The 24,460-nt window shown below is 34.9% G+C and overlaps 1 protein-coding gene across 1 annotated transcript; it reads right to left on the bottom strand.

Moving 5' to 3' along the window:
* Nucleotides 1-17,550: 17,550 nt before the first annotated feature.
* On the bottom strand, nucleotides 17,551-23,614 carry LOC121503124 (uncharacterized). The gene is made up of 3 exons (XM_070288848.1): nucleotides 23,237-23,614; nucleotides 19,056-20,401; nucleotides 17,551-18,925 (listed from the first exon to the last, which is right to left on the bottom strand). Exons 1-3 carry the CDS (start codon nucleotides 23,612-23,614, stop codon nucleotides 17,551-17,553), a joined length of 3,099 nt encoding a protein of 1,032 aa, XP_070144949.1.
* Nucleotides 23,615-24,460: the final 846 nt, after the last annotated feature.

The following is a 24,460-nucleotide window of genomic DNA, read 5'->3' as shown; positions in this document are numbered from 1 at the left end:
ATAATTTGTATTTGTATTAGTTTCTACAAGGCTAATAAGAATTTGTATTTATATTAGTTTTTACAGGGCTCATACATTTGCATAATTAATTGATAATTTTTAAACAAAAAGTTCCCAACTCAGCTAATAATGCATGTATCCACTTCAGAATTTGTATTTATATTAGTTTCTACAGGGCTAATAAGAATTTGTATTTATATTAGTTTTTACAGGGCTAATACATTCGCATACTCAATTGATAATTTTTAAACAAATAGTTCCCAACTCAGCGAATAATGCATGTATCCTCTTCAGAATTTGTATTTATATTAGTTTCTACAAGGTTAATACATTTGCATACTCAATTGTAAATTTGTAAACAAAAAGTTCGCAACTCAGCTAATAATGCATGTATCCACTTCAGAATTTGTATTTATATTAGTTTCTACAGGGCTAATAAGAATATGTATTTATATTAGTTTTTACAGGGCTAATACATTCGCATACTCAATTGATAATTTTTAAACAAATAGTTCCCAACTCAGCGAATAATGCCTGTATCCACTTCAGAATTTGGATTTATATTAGTCTTTACATGGCTAATACATTTGCATACTCAATTGTAAATTTGTAAACAAAAAGTTCCCAACTCAGCTAATAATGCATGTATCCACTTTAGAATTTGTATTTATATTAGTTTCTACAGGGCTAATAAGAATTTGTATTTATATTAGTTTTTACAGGGCTAATACATTCGCATACTCAATTGATAATTTTTAAACAAATAGTTCCCAACTCAGCGAATAATGCATGTATCCTCTTCAGAATTTGTATTTATATTAGTTTCTACAAGGTTAATACATTTGCATACTCAATTGTAAATTTGTAAACAAAAAGTTCCCAACTCAGCTAATAATGCATGTATCCACTTCAGAATTTGAATTTATATTAGTTTTTACAGGGCTATTACATTTGCATACTCAATTGTAAATTTGTAAACAAAAAGTTCCCAACTCAGCTAATAATGCATGTATCCACTTCAGAATTTGTATTTATATTAGTTTCTACAGGGCTATTAAGAATTTGTATTTATATTAGTTTTTACATGGCTAATACTTTTGCATACTCAATTGTAAATTTGTAAACAAATAGTTCCAAACTCAGCTAATAATGCATGTATCCACTTCAGAATTTGTATTTATATTAGTTTTTACAGGGCTCATACATTTGCATACTCAATTGATAATTTGCAAACAAATAGTTCCCAAATCAGCTTATAATGCATGTATCCACTTCATAATTTGGATTTATATTAGTTTTTACATGGCTAATACTTTTGCATACTCAATTGTAAATTTGTAAACAAAAATTTTCCAACTCAGCTAATAATGCATGTATCTACTTCAGAATTTGTATTTATATTAGTTTCTACAAGGCTAATACGAATTTGTATTTATATTAGTTTTTACAGGGCTAATACATGTGCATACTCAATTGTAAATTTGTAAACAAAAATTTTCCAACTCAGCTAAAAATGGATGTATCCACTTCAGAATTTGTATTTATATTAGTTTTTACAGGTCTAATACATTTGCACACTCAATTGTAAATTTGTAAACAAAAAGTTCCCAACTCAGCTAATAATGCATGTATCCACTTCAGAATTTGTATTTATATTAGTTTCTACAAGGTTAATGCATTTGCATACTCAATTGTAAATTTGTAAACAACAAGTTCCCAACTCAGCTAATAATGCATGTATCCACTTCATAATGTGTATGTATATTAGTTTCTACACGGCTAATACGAATTTGTATTTACATTAGTTTTTAGAGGGCTAATACATTTGCATACTCAATTGATAATTTGTAAACAAATAGTTCCCAACTCAGCGAATAATGCATGTATCCACTTTAGAATTTGGATTTATATTAGTTTTTACATGGCTAATACTTTTGCATACTCAATTGTAAATTTGTAAACAAAAATTTTCCAACTCAGCTAATAATGCATGTATCCTCTTCAGAATTTGTTTTTAGATTAGTTTCTACAAGGTTAATACATTTGCATACTCAATTGATAATTTGAAAACAAATAGTTCCCAACTCAGCGAATAATGGATGTATCCACTTCATAATTTGTATTTATATTAGTTTCTACAAGGCTAATAAGAATTTGTATTTATATTAGTTTTTAGAGGGCTAATACATTTGCATACTCAATTGATAATTTGTAAACAAATAGTTCCCAACTCAGCGAATAATGCATGTATCCACTTCAGAATTTAGATATATATTAGTTTTTACATGGCTAATACATTTGCATACTCAATTGTAAACAAAAAGTTCCCAACTCAGCTAATAATGCATGTATCCACTTCAGAATTTGTATTTATATTAGTTTCTACAGGGCTAATAAGAATATGTATTTATATTAGTTTTTACAGGGCTAAGACATTCTCATACTCAATTGATAATTTTTAAACAAATAGTTCCCAACTCAGCGAATAATGCATGTATCCACTTCACAATTTGGATTTATATTAGTTTTTACATGGCTAATAAATTTGTAAACAAAAAGTTCCCAACTCAGCTAATAATGCATGTATCCACTTTAGAATTTGTATTTATATTACAGGGCTAATAAGAATTTGTATTTATATTAGTTTTTACAGGGCTAATACATTTGCATACTCAATTGATAATTTTTAAACAAATAGTTCCCAACTCAGCGAATAATGCATGTATCCTCTTCAGAATTTGTATTTATATTAGTTTCTACAAGGTTAATACATTTGCATACTCAATTGTAAATTTGTAAACAAAAAGTTCCCAACTCAGCTAATAATGCATGTATCCACTTCAGAATTTGAATTTATATTAGTTTTTACAGGGCTATTACATTTGCATACTCAATTGTAAATTTGTAAACAAAAAGTTCCCAACTCAGCTAATAATGCATGTATCCACTTCAGAATTTGTATTTATATTAGTTTCTACAGGGCTAATACGAATTTGTATTTATATTAGTTTTTACAGGGCTAATACATGTGCATACTCAATTGTAAATTTGTAAACAAAAATTTTCCAACTCAGCTAAAAATGGATGTATCCACTTCAGAATTTGTATTTATATTAGTTTTTACAGGTCTAATACATTTGCATACTCAATTGTAAACAAAAAGTTCCCAACTCAGCTAATAATGCATGTATCCACTTCAGAATTTGTATTTATATTAGTTTCTACAGGGCTAATAAGAATATGTATTTATATTAGTTTTTACAGGGCTAATACATTCGCATACTCAATTGATAATTTTTAAACAAATAGTTCCCAACTCAGCGAATAATGCATGTATCCACTTCAGAATTTGGATTTATATTAGTTTTTACATGGCTAATACATTTGCATACTCAATTGTAAATTTGTAAACAAAAAGTTCCCAACTCAGCTAATAATGCATGTATCCACTTTAGAATTTGTATTTATATTAGTTTCTACAGGGCTAATAAGAATTTGTATTTATATTAGTTTTTACAGGGCTAATACATTCGCATACTCAATTGATAATTTTTAAACAAATAGTTCCCAACTCAGCGAATAATGCATGTATCCTCTTCAGAATTTGTATTTATATTAGTTTCTACAAGGTTAATACATTTGCATACTCAATTGTAAATTTGTAAAACAAAAAGTTCCCAACTCAGCTAATAATGCATGTATCCACTTCAGAATTTGAATTTATATTAGTTTTTACAGGGCTATTACATTTGCATACTCAATTGTAAATTTTTAAACAAAAAGTTCCCAACTCAGCTAATAATGCATGTATCCACTTCAGAATTTGTATTTATATTAGTTTCTACAGGGCTAATAAGAATTTGTATTTATATTAGTTTTTACATGGCTAATACTTTTGCATACTCAATTGTAAATTTGTAAACAAAAAGTTCCCAACTCAGCTAATAATGCATGTATCCACTTCAGAATTTGAATTTATATTAGTTTTTACAGGGCTATTACATTTGCATACTCAATTGTAAATTTGTAAACAAAAAGTTCCCAACTCAGCTAATAATGCATGTATCCACTTTAGAATTTGTATTTATATTACAGGGCTAATAAGAATTTGTATTTATATTAGTTTTTTACAGGGCTAATACATTCGCATACTCAATTGATAATTTTTAAACAAATAGTTCCCAACTCAGCGAATAATGCATGTATCCTCTTCAGAATTTGTATTTATATTAGTTTCTACAAGGTTAATACATTTGCATACTCAATTGTAAATTTGTAAACAAAAAGTTCCCAACTCAGCTAATAATGCATGTATCCACTTCAGAATTTGAATTTATATTAGTTTTTACAGGGCTATTACATTTGCATACTCAATTGTAAATTTGTAAACAAAAAGTTCCCAACTCAGCTAATAATGCATGTATCCACTTCAGAATTTGTATTTATATTAGTTTCTACAGGGCTAATACGAATTTGTATTTATATTAGTTTTTACAGGGCTAATACATGTGCATACTCAATTGTAAATTTGTAAACAAAAATTTTCCAACTCAGCTAAAAATGGATGTATCCACTTCAGAATTTGTATTTATATTAGTTTTTACAGGTCTAATACATTTGCATACTCAATTGTAAACAAAAAGTTCCCAACTCAGCTAATAATGCATGTATCCACTTCAGAATTTGTATTTATATTAGTTTCTACAGGGCTAATAAGAATATGTATTTATATTAGTTTTTACAGGGCTAATACATTCGCATACTCAATTGATAATTTTTAAACAAATAGTTCCCAACTCAGCGAATAATGCATGTATCCTCTTCAGAATTTGTATTTATATTAGTTTCTACAAGGTTAATACATTTGCATACTCAATTGTAAATTTGTAAACAAAAAGTTCCCAACTCAGCTAATAATGCATGTATCCGCTTCAGAATTTGAATTTATATTAGTTTTTACATGGCTAATACTTTTGCATACTCAATTGTAAATTTGTAAACAAATAGTTCCCAACTCAGCTAATAATGCATGTATCCACTTCAGAATTTGTATTTATATTAGTTTTTACAGGGCTCATACATTTGCATACTCAACTGATAATTTGCAAACAAATAGTTCCCAAATCAGCTTATAATGCATGTATCCACTTCATAATTTGGATTTATATTAGTTTTTACATGGCTAATACTTTTGCATACTCAATTGTAAATTTGTAAACAAAAATTTTCCAACTCAGCTAATAATGCATGTATCTACTTCAGAATTTGTATTTATATTAGTTTCTACAAGGCTAATACGAATTTGTATTTATATTAGTTTTTACAGGGCTAATACATGTGCATACTCAATTGTAAATTTGTAAACAAAAATTTTCCAACTCAGCTAAAAATGGATGTATCCACTTCAGAATTTGTATTTATATTACTTTTTACAGGTCTAATACATTTGCATACTCAATTGTAAATTTGTAAACAAAAAGTTCCCAACTCAGCTAATAATGCATGTATCCACTTCAGAATTTGTATTTATATTAGTTTCTACAAGGTTAATGCATTTGCATACTCAATTGTAAATTTGTAAACAACAAGTTCCCAACTCAGCTAATAATGCATGTATCCACTTCATAATGTGTATGTATATTAGTTTCTACACGGCTAATAAGAATTTGTATTTATATTAGTTTTTGGAGGGCTAATACATTTGCATACTCAATTGATAATTTGTAAACAAATAGTTCCCAACTCAGCGAATAATGCATGTATCCACTTTAGAATTTGGATTTATATTAGTTTTTACATGGCTAATACTTTTGCATACTCAATTGTAAATTTGTAAACAAAAATTTTCCAACTCAGCTAATAATGCATGTATCCTCTTCAGAATTTGTATTTAGATTAGTTTCTACAAGGTTAATACATTTGCATACTCAATTGATAATTTGAAAACAAATAGTTCCCAACTCAGCGAATAATGGATGTATCCACTTCATAATTTGTATTTGTATTAGTTTCTACAAGGCTAATAAGAATTTGTATTTATATTAGTTTTTACAGGGCTCATACATTTGCATACTTAATTGATAATTTGTAAACAAAAAGTTCCCAACTCAGCTAATAATGCATGTATCCACTTCAGAATTTGTATTTATATTAATTTTTACAGGGCTCATACATTTGCATACTCAATTGATAATTTGTAAACAAATAGTTCCCAAATCAGCTTATAATGCATGTATCCACTTCATAATTTGTATTTATATTAGTTTCTACAAGGCTTATAAGAATTTGTATTTATATTAGTTTTTACAGGGCTAATACATGTGCATACTCAATTGTAAATTTGTAAACAAAAATTTTCCAACTCAGCTAAAAATGGATGTATCCACTTCAGAATTTGTATTTATATTAGTTTTTACAGGTCTAATACATTTGCAGACTCAATTGTAAACAAAAAGTTCCCAACTCAGCTAATAAGGCATGTATCCACTTCAGAATTTGTATTTATATTAGTTTCTACAGGGCTAATAAGAATATGTATTTATATTAGTTTTTACAGGGCTAATACATTCGCATACTCAATTGATAATTTTTAAACAAATAGTTCCCAACTCAGCGAATAATGCATGTATCCACTTCAGAATTTGGATTTATATTAGTTTTTACATGGCTAATAGGGTCTTCCCACACAGCGTTAAAGCGCATTTAGCATCCGTTGAACAAATGCTCCATAAGGTTTTGCCGTTCCGAATTTTCCCAAATGGCCCGGCGTTAGTTCAGCATTAGATTTTAATGCTGAACTAACCACGGTTTGTTTGGCGATAGTTAGGCGATAGTTCTTCGGTGCAACTCTGAAAATTTGACCAATTTTTATATTAGTTTATATTAGTTTTTACAGGGCTAATACATTCGCATACTCAATTGATAATTTTTAAACAAATAGTTCCCAACTCAGCGAATAATGCATGTATCCTCTTCAGAATTTGTATTTATATTAGTTTCTACAAGGTTAATACATTTGCATACTCAATTGTAAATTTGTAAACAAAAAGTTCCCAACTCAGCTAATAATGCATGTATCCACTTCAGAATTTGAATTTATATTATTTTTTACATGGCTAATACATTTGCATACTCAATTGTAAATTTGTAAACAAAAAGTTCCCAACTCAGCTAATAATGCATGTATCCACTTCATAATTTGTATTTATATTAGTTTCTACAAGGCTAATAAGAATTTGTATTTATATTAGTTTTTACAGGGCTAATACATTTGCATACTCAATTGATAATTTGTAAACAAATAGTTCATAGCTCAGCTAATAATGCATGTATCCACTTTAGAATTTGGATTTATATTAGTTTTTGCATGGCTAATACATTTGCATACTCAATTGTAAATTTGTAAACAAAAATTTTCCAACTCAGCTAATAATGCATGTATCCACTTCAGAATTTGTATTTATATTAGTTTTTACAGGGCTAATACATTTGCATACTCAATTGTAAATTTGTAAACAAAAATTTTCTAACTCAGCTAATAATGGATGTATCCACTTCAGAATTTGTATTTATATTAGTTTTTACAGGGCTAATACATTTGCATACTCAATTGATAATTTGTAAACAAATAGTTCATAGCTCAGCTAATAATGCATGTATCCACTTTAGAATTTGGATTTATATTAGTTTTTGCATGGCTAATACATTTGCATACTCAATTGTAAATTTGTAAACAAAAAGTTCCCAACTCAGCTAATAATGCATGTATCCACTTCAGAATTTGAATTTATATTATTTTTTACATGGCTAATACATTTGCATACTCAATTGTAAATTTGTAAACAAAAAGTTCCCAACTCAGCTAATAATGCATGTATCCACTTCATAATTTGTATTTATATTAGTTTCTACAAGGCTAATAAGAATTTGAATTTATATTAGTTTTTACAGGGCTAATACATTCGCATACTCAATTGATAATTTTTAAACAAATAGTTCCCAAATCAGCTTATAATGCATGTATCCACTTCATAATTTGTATTTATATTAGTTTCTACAAGGCTTATAAGAATTTGTATTTATATTAGTTTTTACAGGGCTAATACATGTGCATACTCAATTGTAAATTTGTAAACAAAAATTTTCCAACTCAGCTAAAAATGGATGTATCCACTTCAGAATTTGTATTTATATTAGTTTTTACAGGTCTAATACATTTGCATACTCAATTGTAAACAAAAAGTTCCCAACTCAGCTAATAAGGCATGTATCCACTTCAGAATTTGTATCTATATTAGTTTCTACAGGGCTAATAAGAATATGTATTTATATTAGTTTTTACAGGGCTAATACATTCGCATACTCAATTGATAATTTTTAAACAAATAGTTCCCAACTCAGCGAATAATGCATGTATCCACTTCAGAATTTGGATTTATATTAGTTTTTACATGGCTAATAGGGTCTTCCCACACAGCGTTAAAGCGCATTTAGCATCCGTTGAACAAATGCTCCATAAGGTTTTGCCGTTCCGAATTTTCCCAAATGGCCCGGCGTTAGTTCAGCATTAGATTTTAATGCTGAACTAACCACGGTTTGTTGGCGATAGTTAGGCGATAGTTCTTCGGTGCAACTCTGAAAATTTGACCATTCACCACGAAAATGTAAACAAACTTGGCGAGGAACAAATGAGATATGGAATTTAAAACGTGGCGCCAAAGCTACAAGCATGCCCAAATAGTTGTTGGCGTTTTTTCTGTATATTCTTGCCCCAATATGTCCCCAATTGTTACTATTTAATATAAACCGCCTATCTCTACCTTATTTTAAAGATTTTGGATGCCTATACCACCTATAGACACTCTTCGGGGAATTTGCTCTTTGTTAGAGAAAAATCATTAGAAAAACTAAAATTCCTTGTCATTTAATTCATTTAAATTTATTGCGGATAAATTCTGACGCAATCTGTGCCTTTTGCTGTTGTACAACAGCCAAAATAGTTGGTAAATGCTCCATTTCAAATTTGCAACTGCCAATTCGACAGCCTTTGTTTACGTTTTCATGAGCTCACAGCTGATCGATCAGCTGCTCGGATGCTAAATGCGCTGTAATGCTGTGTGGGAACACGAGTTTCACATTTGTGAAAAATCCCAAACGTTCCTCACAAATGCGCTGTGTGGGAAGACCGTATAATACATTTGCATACTCAATTGTAAATTTGTAAACAAAAAGTTCCCAACTCAGCTAATAATGCATGTATCCACTTTAGAATTTGTATTTATATTAGTTTTTACAGGGCTAATAAGAATTTGTATTTATATTAGTTTTTACAGGGCTAATACATTCGCATACTCAATTGATAATTTTTAAACAAATAGTTCCCAACTCAGCGAATAATGCATGTATCCTCTTCAGAATTTGTATTTATATTAGTTTCTACAAGGTTAATACATTTGCATACTCAATTGTAAATTTGTAAACAAAAAGTTCCCAACTCAGCTAATAATGCATGTATCCACTTCAGAATTTGAATTTATATTATTTTTTACATGGCTAATACATTTGCATACTCAATTGTAAATTTGTAAACAAAAAGTTCCCAACTCAGCTAATAATGCATGTATCCACTTCAGAATTTGTATTTATATTAGTTTTTACAGGGCTATTACATTTGCATACTCAATTGTAAATTTGTAAACAAAAAGTTCCCAACTCAGCTAATAATGCATGTATCCACTTTAGAATTTGTATTTATATTACAGGGCTAATAAGAATTTGTATTTATATTAGTTTTTACAGGGCTAATACATTCGCATACTCAATTGATAATTTTTAAACAAATAGTTCCCAACTCAGCGAATAATGCATGTATCCTCTTCAGAATTTGTATTTATATTAGTTTCTACAAGGTTAATACATTTGCATACTCAATTGTAAATTTGTAAACAAAAAGTTCCCAACTCAGCTAATAATGCATGTATCTACTTCAGAATTTGTATTTATATTAGTTTCTACAAGGCTAATACGAATTTGTATTTATATTAGTTTTTACAGGGCTAATACATGTGCATACTCAATTGTAAATTTGTAAACAAAAATTTTCCAACTCAGCTAAAAATGGATGTATCCACTTCAGAATTTGTATTTATATTACTTTTTACAGGTCTAATACATTTGCATACTCAATTGTAAATTTGTAAACAAAAAGTTCCCAACTCAGCTAATAATGCATGTATCCACTTCAGAATTTGTATTTATATTAGTTTCTACAAGGTTAATGCATTTGCATACTCAATTGTAAATTTGTAAACAACAAGTTCCCAACTCAGCTAATAATGCATGTATCCACTTCATAATGTGTATGTATATTAGTTTCTACACGGCTAATAAGAATTTGTATTTATATTAGTTTTTGGAGGGCTAATACATTTGCATACTCAATTGATAATTTGTAAACAAATAGTTCCCAACTCAGCGAATAATGCATGTATCCACTTTAGAATTTGGATTTATATTAGTTTTTACATGGCTAATACTTTTGCATACTCAATTGTAAATTTGTAAACAAAAATTTTCCAACTCAGCTAATAATGCATGTATCCTCTTCAGAATTTGTATTTAGATTAGTTTCTACAAGGTTAATACATTTGCATACTCAATTGATAATTTGAAAACAAATAGTTCCCAACTCAGCGAATAATGGATGTATCCACTTCATAATTTGTATTTGTATTAGTTTCTACAAGGCTAATAAGAATTTGTATTTATATTAGTTTTTACAGGGCTCATACATTTGCATACTTAATTGATAATTTGTAAACAAAAAGTTCCCAACTCAGCTAATAATGCATGTATCCACTTCAGAATTTGTATTTATATTAGTTTTTACAGGGCTCATACATTTGCATACTCAATTGATAATTTGTAAACAAATAGTTCCCAAATCAGCTTATAATGCATGTATCCACTTCATAATTTGTATTTATATTAGTTTCTACAAGGCTTATAAGAATTTGTATTTATATTAGTTTTTACAGGGCTAATACATGTGCATACTCAATTGTAAATTTGTAAACAAAAATTTTCCAACTCAGCTAAAAATGGATGTATCCACTTCAGAATTTGTATTTATATTAGTTTTTACAGGTCTAATACATTTGCATACTCAATTGTAAACAAAAAGTTCCCAACTCAGCTAATAAGGCATGTATCCACTTCAGAATTTGTATTTATATTAGTTTCTACAGGGCTAATAAGAATATGTATTTATATTAGTTTTTACAGGGCTAATACATTTGCATACTCAATTGATAATTTGTAAACAAATAGTTCCCAACTCAGCGAATAATGCATGTATCCACTTTAGAATTTGGATTTATATTAGTTTTTACATGGCTAATACTTTTGCATACTCAATTGTAAATTTGTAAACAAAAATTTTCCAACTCAGCTAATAATGCATGTATCCTCTTCAGAATTTGTATTTAGATTAGTTTCTACAAGGTTAATACATTTGCATACTCAATTGATAATTTGAAAACAAATAGTTCCCAACTCAGCGAATAATGGATGTATCCACTTCATAATTTGTATTTGTATTAGTTTCTACAAGGCTAATAAGAATTTGTATTTATATTAGTTTTTACAGGGCTCATACATTTGCATACTTAATTGATAATTTGTAAACAAATAGTTCCCAACTCAGCTAATAATGCATGTATCCACTTCAGAATTTGTATTTATATTAATTTTTACAGGGCTCATACATTTGCATACTCAATTGATAATTTGTAAACAAATAGTTCCCAAATCAGCTTATAATGCATGTATCCACTTCATAATTTGTATTTATATTAGTTTCTACAAGGCTTATAAGAATTTGTATTTATATTAGTTTTTACAGGGCTAATACATGTGCATACTCAATTGTAAATTTGTAAACAAAAATTTTCCAACTCAGCTAAAAATGGATGTATCCACTTCAGAATTTGTATTTATATTAGTTTTTACAGGTCTAATACATTTGCATACTCAATTGTAAACAAAAAGTTCCCAAATCAGCTTATAATGCATGTATCCACTTCATAATTTGTATTTATATTAGTTTCTACAAGGCTTATAAGAATTTGTATTTATATTAGTTTTTACAGGGCTAATACATGTGCATACTCAATTGTAAATTTGTAAACAAAAAGTTCCCAACTCAGCTAATAATGCATGTATCCACTTCAGAATTTGTATTTATATTAGTTTCTACAAGGTTAATGCATTTGCATACTCAATTGTAAATTTGTAAACAACAAGTTCCCAACTCAGCTAATAATGCATGTATCCACTTCATAATGTGTATGTATATTAGTTTCTACACGGCTAATAAGAATTTGTATTTATATTAGTTTTTACAGGGCTAATACATTCGCATACTCAATTGATAATTTTTAAACAAATAGTTCCCAACTCAGCGAATAATGCATGTATCCTCTTCAGAATTTGTATTTATATTAGTTTCTACAAGGTTAATACATTTGCATACTCAATTGTAAATTTGTAAACAAAAAGTTCCCAACTCAGCTAATAATGCATGTATCCACTTCAGAATTTGAATTTATATTATTTTTTACATGGCTAATACATTTGCATACTCAATTGTAAATTTGTAAACAAAAAGTTCCCAACTCAGCTAATAATGCATGTATCCACTTCATAATTTGTATTTATATTAGTTTCTACAAGGCTAATAAGAATTTGTATTTATATTAGTTTTTACAGGGCTAATACATTTGCATACTCAATTGATAATTTGTAAACAAATAGTTCATAGCTCAGCTAATAATGCATGTATCCACTTTAGAATTTGGATTTATATTAGTTTTTGCATGGCTAATACATTTGCATACTCAATTGTAAATTTGTAAACAAAAATTTTCCAACTCAGCTAATAATGCATGTATCCACTTCAGAATTTGTATTTATATTAGTTTTTACAGGGCTAATACATTTGCATACTCAATTGTAAATTTGTAAACAAAAATTTTCTAACTCAGCTAATAATGGATGTATCCACTTCAGAATTTGTATTTATATTAGTTTTTACAGGGCTAATACATTTGCATACTCAATTGATAATTTGTAAACAAATAGTTCATAGCTCAGCTAATAATGCATGTATCCACTTTAGAATTTGGATTTATATTAGTTTTTGCATGGCTAATACATTTGCATACTCAATTGTAAATTTGTAAACAAAAAGTTCCCAACTCAGCTAATAATGCATGTATCCACTTCAGAATTTGAATTTATATTATTTTTTACATGGCTAATACATTTGCATACTCAATTGTAAATTTGTAAACAAAAAGTTCCCAACTCAGCTAATAATGCATGTATCCACTTCATAATTTGTATTTATATTAGTTTCTACAAGGCTAATAAGAATTTGAATTTATATTAGTTTTTACAGGGCTAATACATTCGCATACTCAATTGATAATTTTTAAACAAATAGTTCCCAAATCAGCTTATAATGCATGTATCCACTTCATAATTTGTATTTATATTAGTTTCTACAAGGCTTATAAGAATTTGTATTTATATTAGTTTTTACAGGGCTAATACATGTGCATACTCAATTGTAAATTTGTAAACAAAAATTTTCCAACTCAGCTAAAAATGGATGTATCCACTTCAGAATTTGTATTTATATTAGTTTTTACAGGTCTAATACATTTGCATACTCAATTGTAAACAAAAAGTTCCCAACTCAGCTAATAAGGCATGTATCCACTTCAGAATTTGTATCTATATTAGTTTCTACAGGGCTAATAAGAATATGTATTTATATTAGTTTTTACAGGGCTAATACATTCGCATACTCAATTGATAATTTTTAAACAAATAGTTCCCAACTCAGCGAATAATGCATGTATCCACTTCAGAATTTGGATTTATATTAGTTTTTACATGGCTAATAGGGTCTTCCCACACAGCGTTAAAGCGCATTTAGCATCCGTTGAACAAATGCTCCATAAGGTTTTGCCGTTCCGAATTTTCCCAAATGGCCCGGCGTTAGTTCAGCATTAGATTTTAATGCTGAACTAACCACGGTTTGTTGGCGATAGTTAGGCGATAGTTCTTCGGTGCAACTCTGAAAATTTGACCATTCACCACGAAAATGTAAACAAACTTGGCGAGGAACAAATGAGATATGGAATTTAAAACGTGGCGCCAAAGCTACAAGCATGCCCAAATAGTTGTTGGCGTTTTTTCTGTATATTCTTGCCCCAACATGTCCCCAATTGTTACTATTTAATATAAACCGCCTATCTCTACCTTATTTTAAAGATTTTGGATGCCTATACCACCTATAGACACTCTTCGGGGAATTTGCTCTTTGTTAGAGAAAAATCATTAGAAAAACTAAAATTCCTTGTCATTTAATTCATTTAAATTTATTGCGGATAAATTCTGACGCAATCTGTGCCTTTTGCTGTTGTACAACAGCCAAAATAGTTGGTAAATGCTCCATTTCAAATTTGCAACTGCCAATTCGACAGCCTTTGTTTACGTTTTCATGAGCTCACAGCTGATCGATCAGCTGCTCGGATGCTAAATGCGCTGTAATGCTGTGTGGGAACACGAGTTTCACATTTGTGAAAAATCCCAAACGTTCCTCACAAATGCGCTGTGTGGGAAGACCGTATAATACATTTGCATACTCAATTGTAAATTTGTAAACAAAAAGTTCCCAACTCAGCTAATAATGCATGTATCCACTTTAGAATTTGTATTTATATTAGTTTTTACAGGGCTAATAAGAATTTGTATTTATATTAGTTTTTACAGGGCTAATACATTCGCATACTCAATTGATAATTTTTAAACAAATAGTTCCCAACTCAGCGAATAATGCATGTATCCTCTTCAGAATTTGTATTTATATTAGTTTCTACAAGGTTAATACATTTGCATACTCAATTGTAAATTTGTAAACAAAAAGTTCCCAACTCAGCTAATAATGCATGTATCCACTTCAGAATTTGAATTTATATTATTTTTTACATGGCTAATACATTTGCATACTCAATTGTAAATTTGTAAACAAAAAGTTCCCAACTCAGCTAATAATGCATGTATCCACTTCATAATTTGTATTTATATTAGTTTCTACAAGGCTTATAAGAATTTGTATTTATATTAGTTTTTACAGGGCTAATACATTTGCATACTCAATTGATAATTTGTAAACAAATAGTTCCCAGCTCAGCTAATAATGCATGTATCCACTTTAGAATTTGGATTTATATTAGTTTTTGCATGGCTAATACATTTGCATACTCAATTGTAAATTTGTAAACAAAAAGTTCGCAACTCAGCTAATAATGCATGTATCCACTTCAGAATTTGTATTTATATTAGTTTCTACAAGGTTAATACATTTGCATACTCAATTTTAAATTTGTAAACAAAAAGTTCCCAACTCAGCTAATAATGCATGTATCCACTTCATAATTTGTATTTATATTAGTTTCTACAAGGCTAATAAGAATTTGTATTTATATTAGTTTTTACAGGGCTCATACATTTGCATACTCAATTGATAATTTGTAAACAAATAGTTCCCAAATCAGCTTATAATGCATGTATCCACTTCAGAATTTTGATTTATATTAGTTTTTACATGGCTAATACTTTTGCATACTCAATTGTAAATTTGTAAACAAAAATTTTCCAACTCAGCTAATAATGCATGTATCCACTTCAGAATTTGTATTTATATTAGTTTTTACAGGGCTAATACATTTGCATACTCAATTGTAAATTTGTAAACAAAAATTTTCTAACTCAGCTAATAATGGATGTATCCACTTCAGAATTTGTATTTATATTAGTTTTTACAGGGCTAATACATTTTTTTTTTTTTTATTTAAAGATATAAGTATCATACATAAGTAGTAGAGTAAGAAAGAGAAATGTCCGCTCCCGCGGGACTGCCGCAAAGCTCTACTTCGCGGGGCGGCAGTCGGTCAGGTGCCGCTCATCGTTCGCCGTCCATGCGTCGGATCTTCTCCCGGCGCCTCAGCTCTCTCAATACGGTTGCTGCCATGTTCGTAACCGCCTCCCAATTGGACGGCGTCTCCAGCATACACCCGATTATGTTTTCCGGTGTAAGACGACAGCTCGTTGCTGCTTCCAGGGCAGCTCTATCCGCGCTGAATAGTGAGCATGAGAAGAATGCATGCTCTGCGTCCTCGACGACTCCGCTGCCGCAGTAATCGCAGAAGGGATCAGCCTCGTGTTTGAATCTGTGGAGGTATGCCTTGAAGCATCCATGGCCTGTAATCAGTTGCGTCGTGTAGAAATCCATCTGCCCGTGTCTTCTATATAGCCATGGTTCCAGTTCGGGGATGAGTCGGTACGTCCACCGTCCAGTGCTCGCACTATCCCACCTCGTTTGCCATAGGGAGATGGTTCTGTTCCGCTGAGTTCCACTACCCGAGTTGCCAGTCCTGCGCTCCGCTGCCAGTAGGTCGATTGGGACTGTTCCAGCCACAACCAGTGCGGCCTCTTCCGATACTGTGCAGAAGCAGCTGGAGATGCGCAGTGCGCAGCGTCTATATACCATCTTGCATTGTCGACTGTAGCTCGCGGTCGACATAGCTTCCGCCCATATCGGCGCGGCATATAGGATGGTAGACGTCACCACGGTTGCTATTAGCCTTCAACTGTGCTGCTTTGGGCCTCGTGTGTTGGCCATCATCCTTGAGATGGCGCCAGTGGCCTTGGAAGCCTTGGCCGCTACGTACTCCAGGTGGCTCTTGTAGTTTAGCCTGTGGTCGATCTGGACGCCTAGGTACTTGACCGCTGGGCAGGACTCGATGGTAGTCGACCCGACACGGAAGTTCACTTTCTCTACGGCCTTCCTGCTGCTGATGAGCACTGCTTCCGTCTTGTGTTCGGCAAGCGAGAGTCCGTTGTCCGCTAGCCAGGACATCAGCATGTCGATGGCAAGGCTGCATTTTGTGGAAACATCAGCCAGGTGCTTCTCCACAGTGGCCAATGCGATGTCATCTGCGAAGCCCACTACAGAGCAGCCTTCGGGCAGATTCAGCCTCAGTACACCGTCGTACATGACATTCCATAGGATTGGCCCGAGGACTGAGCCTTGGGGTACGCCTCCTGTTACTTGGTGCTCCTGGTTTCCGGCGTCCGATTTGTATTGCAGAACGCGGTCTTTGAAGTAATCGGCTATCAGCTGTACGAGGTATCCGGATATGCCGCCCCGTTGGAGTGCTTGGAGGACTCGGCTCCAGTTTGCAGAATTGAAGGCGTTTTTGACGTCCAGGGTGCACACAAGGCAGTATTTCTTGGTGCCTCCTTGCCATCTATCGCCTTAAATCGCATTTTCTGCCAGCTGCGTTACCTCGCGGATTGCATCGATAGTGCTGCGTTTCTTACGAAACCCGTGCTGGTGGCTGGATAGGGCTCCGCGCTCTTCGATTTCCGCTTCTAGCCTGCTGCATATAATCCGCTCGAATATTTTTCCGAGGGAGTTCAGCATGCAGAGGGGCCGGTATGAAGATGGATCGTCGTCCAATTTTCCCGGCTTCGGAACGAGTACAAGCCTTTGCTGCTTCCAGCCTGTGGGAAAGTCCGTTCGGCGATGCAGTTGTTGTACACCTCCGCGAACAACTTTGGGTGGAACTTCGCTATCGCAAGCAGGGCCGCGTTTGGGATGCCGTCTGGTCCAGGGGCCTTGGAGGCTTTGCAGCTGGTTAGCGCGCTTAGGACCTCCTCTTCATCAATAGGGATTGGTTCCCCCACGGTCACGTTGGGAAGCACTAGGGGCGGCTGGGCTGGGAACAGCGTGGTAACTATTGCTCCCAGTTGCTCATGGGAGGTTGGTGTCGGCTGTCTGATTAGCTTTCCCATTACCATCTTGTAGGCCGACCCGAACGGCTCCTGGTCAGCCGCGTCGCAGAGGTCCTGGAAGCACCTGTTTTTGCTCGCCCTGATGGCCACTTTGAGGGCTTTCTTCCTCTCCCTGTAGATGGACTCGTACATCCCTTGCAGAGGGCGTCCTCTGTTTCGCTGGCATCTCCGCCTTGCTGAGAGGCACTCGCTTCGGGCTGTGGCTATCTCCTGGTTCCACCACGGGACTGGTCGCCTGCCACATCCCCTGCTGGAGCTCTCCATTGCCGCATCGCAGGCAGCCTTGATCCTGGCAGATAACGCATCCGCGCAGCTATTTGCATCCCCAATGATGGCGTTGCAATCCATGCTGGCTAGAAGCACTTCTACGTTTAGGGTGTGTACCCTATACGCAGTTTGCCGGTCAGGAAGTCGCTGCTGGCTGTGCATCGTATTGAAGGTTATCGCGGCATGGTCGCTGTATGTTAGCAGGTCCGTGACTTCCCATTGGCTGTTCCGGGTGAGTTCCGGGCTGGCAAAGGTCAGGTCGATGACTGACTCTCTGCCTGCCTTGCTGTAGGTGCACCTGTTACCGTCGTTGAGGAGGCAGACATTCAGGGTGGCCAGGGCATCCAGGAGGATGGTTCCCCTCTGCGTTGTCCTCGAGCTCCCCCAGGCGGTGGACCATGCATTGAAGTCCCCAGCGATTAATACCGGCGACCTTCCACGGGCGTCCTGGGCGATCTCCTGCACCACCTCTCGGAAGGCGTCTATGTGCATGCTCGGAGCAAGGTAACAGCTGTACACGGTCACCTCATGGATCTTGGCCCTGGTGTAGCCAGGTCTCGACGCTCTCTGCGTCATATGGCCCGCAGGCTGCCCGCAGCTCCAGATGGCTGCCCCGCCGTCGGTGCTCTGCTGCCACACACCGTCAGGTTTTGCCCTATACGGTTCGTTTAGTATAGCGATGTCTGTTTTCAGCTCCGTAGCCGTTTGGGACAGGAGGTCCTGGGCTGCTCTGCAGTGGTTGAGGTTAAGTTGGAGAAACTTAACCATTCTGCATGTGCTGGTACTCTGGGCAGGACCTGCTCAGAGTCGCGTGCTCCGCGTCCCTCGCGGTCTTACCCGCTCGGGTGCATAAAATGCACATAGGCTTGCCATGGCATGTTTTGTGCTTATGGCCAGTGCCTCCGCATTTGAAGCAGGAGTCCTGCGTGGTCTTGGCTGTTGCTTCCGGGGCTCGGCATCTCACCGCGTTATGTCCGAAGCCCATGCACTTAAAGCAGCGCTTCGGTTCTGTCTTCTGCCTAATGCGGCAGACGACCCATCCGATCCGGATTTTGCCCTTCTCCAGCAGCCTCCGCGCATGCTCAGGTCTAAGGTTGACCGTAGCGATCTGAGTCCCGCCGAATGCTTTCCGCATCCTGGGTGCAGAGTCGCCTGAAATGTCGCATTCTTCGCCAGCGAACAGGGCCATGGTGACCTCCTCTCCGCTGGTCATGTCGTCCAGATCGTGAATCTCCACCTGGACTGTTTCATGCATGACAGTCACTTCCGCTTTGCCGGAGATGGCTGTCTTTATGGCAGCTTGTAGCTGTTGCGTAGCTGGATCGAGGGGCTTTTGCATCCTAAGCAGGAGCCCGCCATTAGCTGTCCTTCGCACACCTTGCACGCTATTCTTGAGTCCCTGTAGGGAGGGCTCGGTTTTTACAATCTTCAGCATGTCCGCGTAGGATCCTTCGTTGCATTTGATTAGAATAGCGTCAGAGCGCTGTTTCCTTGGCTTCGGAGTGCGTGGTGCGCGATCTTCCTCCCGCACGCTGGTCTCAGATCTGGTCTGAGGGTACTTCGGCTTGGGCTTGGCCTTAACAAGTTGCCAAGCTGGATTTCCTGGCCTGCCTGCGGGTGCATCCGCATGCTTCGTGCCACTCAGCGTCGGGGTTGTCTGCTGGCTAGCGCATAGGGTGGTGCGCTCGGGGTGGGCGTCGGGGATAACTTCTGCAATTTCGAGCTGTAGCTTTTTCATAGCCAGCATCGAGTCTATTGTGCTCTGCGTGACGTGACGGACAACCTTTTTGTTGTTGCTTTTGGTGTCCGTGAACTTCGCGATCATGTCATCCAGCATCGTTCCAAGCTTCTCAACCAGGGCTTGTGCGCTAGCTTCGACCTTCTGCTTTTTGGCTCCGTCGGATTTTCCGCCTGGGCTCACAGCATCGCGGCTTCTTTTTGGGGTGGCCGACTCCTCTTCCTTATCGCCAAATACGAACACCGGGCCATGCACATCCGGTGGTGCTGACATCGGGTGCGTCTCGGTCGTGGTCGTTAGAGGCGAGTGTTGTACCTTCTGCTTTACACGCTGAAAGTTACGCAGCAGCTCCTCCTCTGCTCTCGCTACCGCCAGTGCCTGGGTCTCGTCATCCCGGCCTGCTGGCAGCTTCTCCTTGCTCATCGCACCTGCTCTTGGTGGGGTCCCTCGGTGCGCGGGAATTTCCCCCTGCGGATGCCTGATGGGAGTTATACCGCTCCTTCTCGGTCCCCAGAGCCCCTTTTTAATTGGCGCCGCCGCAGCGGAGGGGTTGGAAAATGGGGAGTTCCTTGGCCTTGTGCTCTTAGCCCCACTAGAGCCAACTGCGGAATGTGGATGACAATTCCTAAGCCCAATTCAGACACAAATCCAAGCTTGATTTACACCTTGGATCCAAATCAAATCAGGTCTTAAATTTAGATTTGAACCCGAATTCAAATCCAAACCCAAACCCAAACCCAAATTCAGACCTAAACTCAAATTCAAACTTAAAATTCAAAATTCAAACTCGAAATTCAAAATTTATAGTTCAAAAACTCAAGATTAGAAATTTAAAGCCCAAAATTCAAAATTCAAAATTCAAAATTTAAAATTTAGAGTCCAAAATTCAAAATCCAAAATTCAAAATTTAAAATCTAAAATTTAAAATTTTAAATTTAAAATTCAAAATTCAAAATTCAAAATTCAAATTTCAAAATTCAAAATTGAAAATTTAGAATTTAAAATTTAAAATTTAAAATTTAAAATTTAAAATTTAAAATTTAAAATTTAAAATTTAAAATTTAAAATTTAAAATTTAAAATTTTAAATTTAAAATTTAAAATTTAAAATTTAAAATTTAGATTTAAAATTTAAAATTTAAAATTTAAAATTTAAAATTTAAAATTTAAAATTTAAAATTTAAAATTTAAAATTTAAAATTTAAAATTTAAAATTTAAAATTTAAAATTTAAAATTTAAAATTTAAAATTTAAAATTTAAAATTTAAAATTTAAAATTTAAANTTTAAAATTTAAANTTTAAAATTTAAAATTTAAAATTTAAANTTTAAAATTTAAANTTTAAAATTTAAAATTTAAAATTTAAAATTTAAAATTTAAAATTTAAAATTTAAAATTTAAAATTTAAAATTTTAAAATTTAAAATTGAAAATTGAAAATTTAAAATTCAAAATTCAAAATTTAAAATTTTAAATCCAAAATTCTAAATTTAAAACTTAAAATTCAAAATTCAAAATTTAAAATTCAAAATTCGAAATTAAAAATTTAGAATTCATAATTTAAAATTCAAAATTCAGAACCCAAAATTCACAATTTAAAATTCAAAATTAAAAATTCAAAACCCAAGACTCAAAATTCAAAATCCAAAATTTAAAATTCAATATTCAAAATTTAAAATCCAAAATTTAGAATTTAAAATTTAAAATTTAAAAATTCAAAATCTAAAGTTCAAAATTCAAAATTTAAAGTCCAAATTCAATTTCAAGTTCAAATTCAGATCCAAATTCAAATCCAAATCTAAATTTAAGTTCTGGCTATGGCGGGAATTTGTCTGCTCGCGTTTTCCAATACTGCGCGGGTGCGAAAGCTCGCTGCGCATGCGCTGCACAACACTATGATCAGCTGATCGTGTGTTGCGCCTAGAAGGAAAAACGCGAGGGAAAAAGTGGCGTGTGGAAACTATTCCAAGCTGTGAGAGCGTTCGTGGGAAATAGAGCCGCTCGCTGGACAGGAGAGAGTCCCCCCCTTGCCCACGGGTTCCAATGGCGGTTCCAAGTGCCTAGATTCGAGGAGCCCGGATAGCCAGCCGGGGTCGATTCTGGTACGTACCTTTCCCCAGTTGTCTCACAAGTAGTAATGTCACCTTTTTAGGGTCTTTCGAGCTGTCTACAATATTTTTCTTTTGGAGCTCGGAAAAACACGTCTAATCACTGTGAGTAAACAAAACTTTCATCGCTAATACATGTGCATACTCAATTGTAATTTTGTAAACAAAAAGTTCCCAACTCAGCTAATAATGCATGTATCCACTTCAGAATTTGTATTTATATTAGTTTCTACAAGGCTAATAAGAATTTGTATTTATATTAGTTTTTACAGGGCTCATACATTTGCATACTCAATTGATAATTTGTAAACAAAAAGTTCCCAACTCAGCTAATAATGCATGTATCCACTTCAGAATTTGTATTTATATTAGTTTTTACAGGGCTAATACATTTGCATACTCAATTGTAAATTTGTAAACAAAAAGTTCCCAAGTCAGCTAATAATGCATGTATCCACTTCAGCATTTGTATTTATATTAGTTTCTACAAGGCTAATACATGTGCACACTCAATTGTAAATTTGTAAACAAAAAGTTCCCAACTCAGCTAATAATGCATGTATCCACTTCAGAATTATATAAATACAAATACGCAGCCGTCGTCGCCCGACGCCGACCTGAAGGGCCGTCGACGAGTCGTCCTCCCTTATCGACGACCGACGAGGACTCTGCAGCCGAAATGCCGCCGGCAGCAGCACCTAGGCGCTCTCAGTTGCCGAGCCCCGGCGAATACACCGACGCCGCTGCCCGACGGAAAGTCGAGGAGCTGTGCGACAAGCTGTGCTCGTCATCCACCGAGCCTCCCCAGTCGGCCGGTCCGGAGCAACACTCGGCCCGTAATCGACCACCGACGCCGGCCCTTGCTCGACGAAGCCGCCACGATGCCAGAAGACCGCTTGTCCACACCGCCGCTTCATTAGCGAGTGGCACTGGTGTGGGCTCATCGCCGCTTCGGCCCGCTGCGGATGGCCGCTTTATCAGCGAGTGGCCCCGGTCCATGGACGACCTCTTCGGGGATTCCCCGGACCAGGACGGCGCGGAGTTGCCGAGGAGATCTTCTGCTGGGGTTGTCTGCTGGCTAGCGCATAGGGTGGTGCGCTCGGGGTGGGCGTCGGGGATAACTTCTGCAATTTCGAGCTGTAGCTTTTTCATAGCCAGCATCGAGTCTATTGTGCTCTGCGTGACGTGACGGACAACCTTTTTGTTGTTGCTTTTGGTGTCCGTGAACTTCGCGATCATGTCATCCAGCATCGTTCCAAGCTTCTCAACCAGGGCTTGTGCGCTAGCTTCGACCTTCTGCTTTTTGGCTCCGTCGGATTTTCCGCCTGGGCTCACAGCATCGCGGCTTCTTTTTGGGGTGGCCGACTCCTCTTCCTTATCGCCAAATACGAACACCGGGCCATGCACATCCGGTGGTGCTGACATCGGGTGCGTCTCGGTCGTGGTCGTTAGAGGCGAGTGTTGTACCTTCTGCTTTACACGCTGAAAGTTACGCAGCAGCTCCTCCTCTGCTCTCGCTACCGCCAGTGCCTGGGTCTCGTCATCCCGGCCTGCTGGCAGCTTCTCCTTGCTCATCGCACCTGCTCTTGGTGGGGTCCCTCGGTGCGCGGGAATTTCCCCCTGCGGATGCCTGATGGGAGTTATACCGCTCCTTCTCGGTCCCCAGAGCCCCTTTTTAATTGGCGCCGCCGCAGCGGAGGGGTTGGAAAATGGGGAGTTCCTTGGCCTTGTGCTCTTAGCCCCACTAGAGCCAACTGCGGAATGTGGATGACAATTCCTAAGCCCAATTCAGACACAAATCCAAGCTTGATTTACACCTTGGATCCAAATCAAATCAGGTCTTAAATTTAGATTTGAACCCGAATTCAAATCCAAACCCAAACCCAAACCCAAATTCAGACCTAAACTCAAATTCAAACTTAAAATTCAAAATTCAAACTCGAAATTCAAAATTCAAAATTTATAGTTCAAAAACTCAAGATTAGAAATTTAAAGCCCAAAATTCAAAATTCAAAATTCAAAATTTAAAATTTAGAGTCCAAAATTCAAAATCCAAAATTCAAAATTTAAAATCTAAAATTTAAAATTTTAAATTTTAAATTTAAAATTCAAAATTCAAAATTCAAAATTCAAATTTCAAAATTGAAAATTGAAAATTTAGAATTTAAAATTTAAAATTTAAAATTTAAAATTTAAAATTTAAAATTTAAAATTTAAAATTTAAAATTTAAAATTTAAAATTTAAAATTTAAAATTTAAAATTTAAAATTTAAAATTTAAAATTTAAAATTTAAAATTTAAAATTTAAAATTTTAAAATTTAAAATTGAAAATTGAAAAATTAAAATTCAAAATTCAAAATTCAAAATTTAAAATCCAAAATTCTAAATTTAAAACTTAAAATTCAAAATTCAAAATTTAA

The sequence above is a fragment of the Drosophila kikkawai genome, unplaced genomic scaffold (genome assembly GCF_030179895.1).
Source record: "Drosophila kikkawai strain 14028-0561.14 unplaced genomic scaffold, DkikHiC1v2 scaffold_186, whole genome shotgun sequence".
NCBI classification, from domain to species: Eukaryota; Metazoa; Arthropoda; class Insecta; order Diptera; family Drosophilidae; genus Drosophila; species Drosophila kikkawai.
The sequence above is the reverse complement of the archived record's forward strand: the minus strand, read 5'-3'. Positions and strand labels throughout refer to the sequence as shown.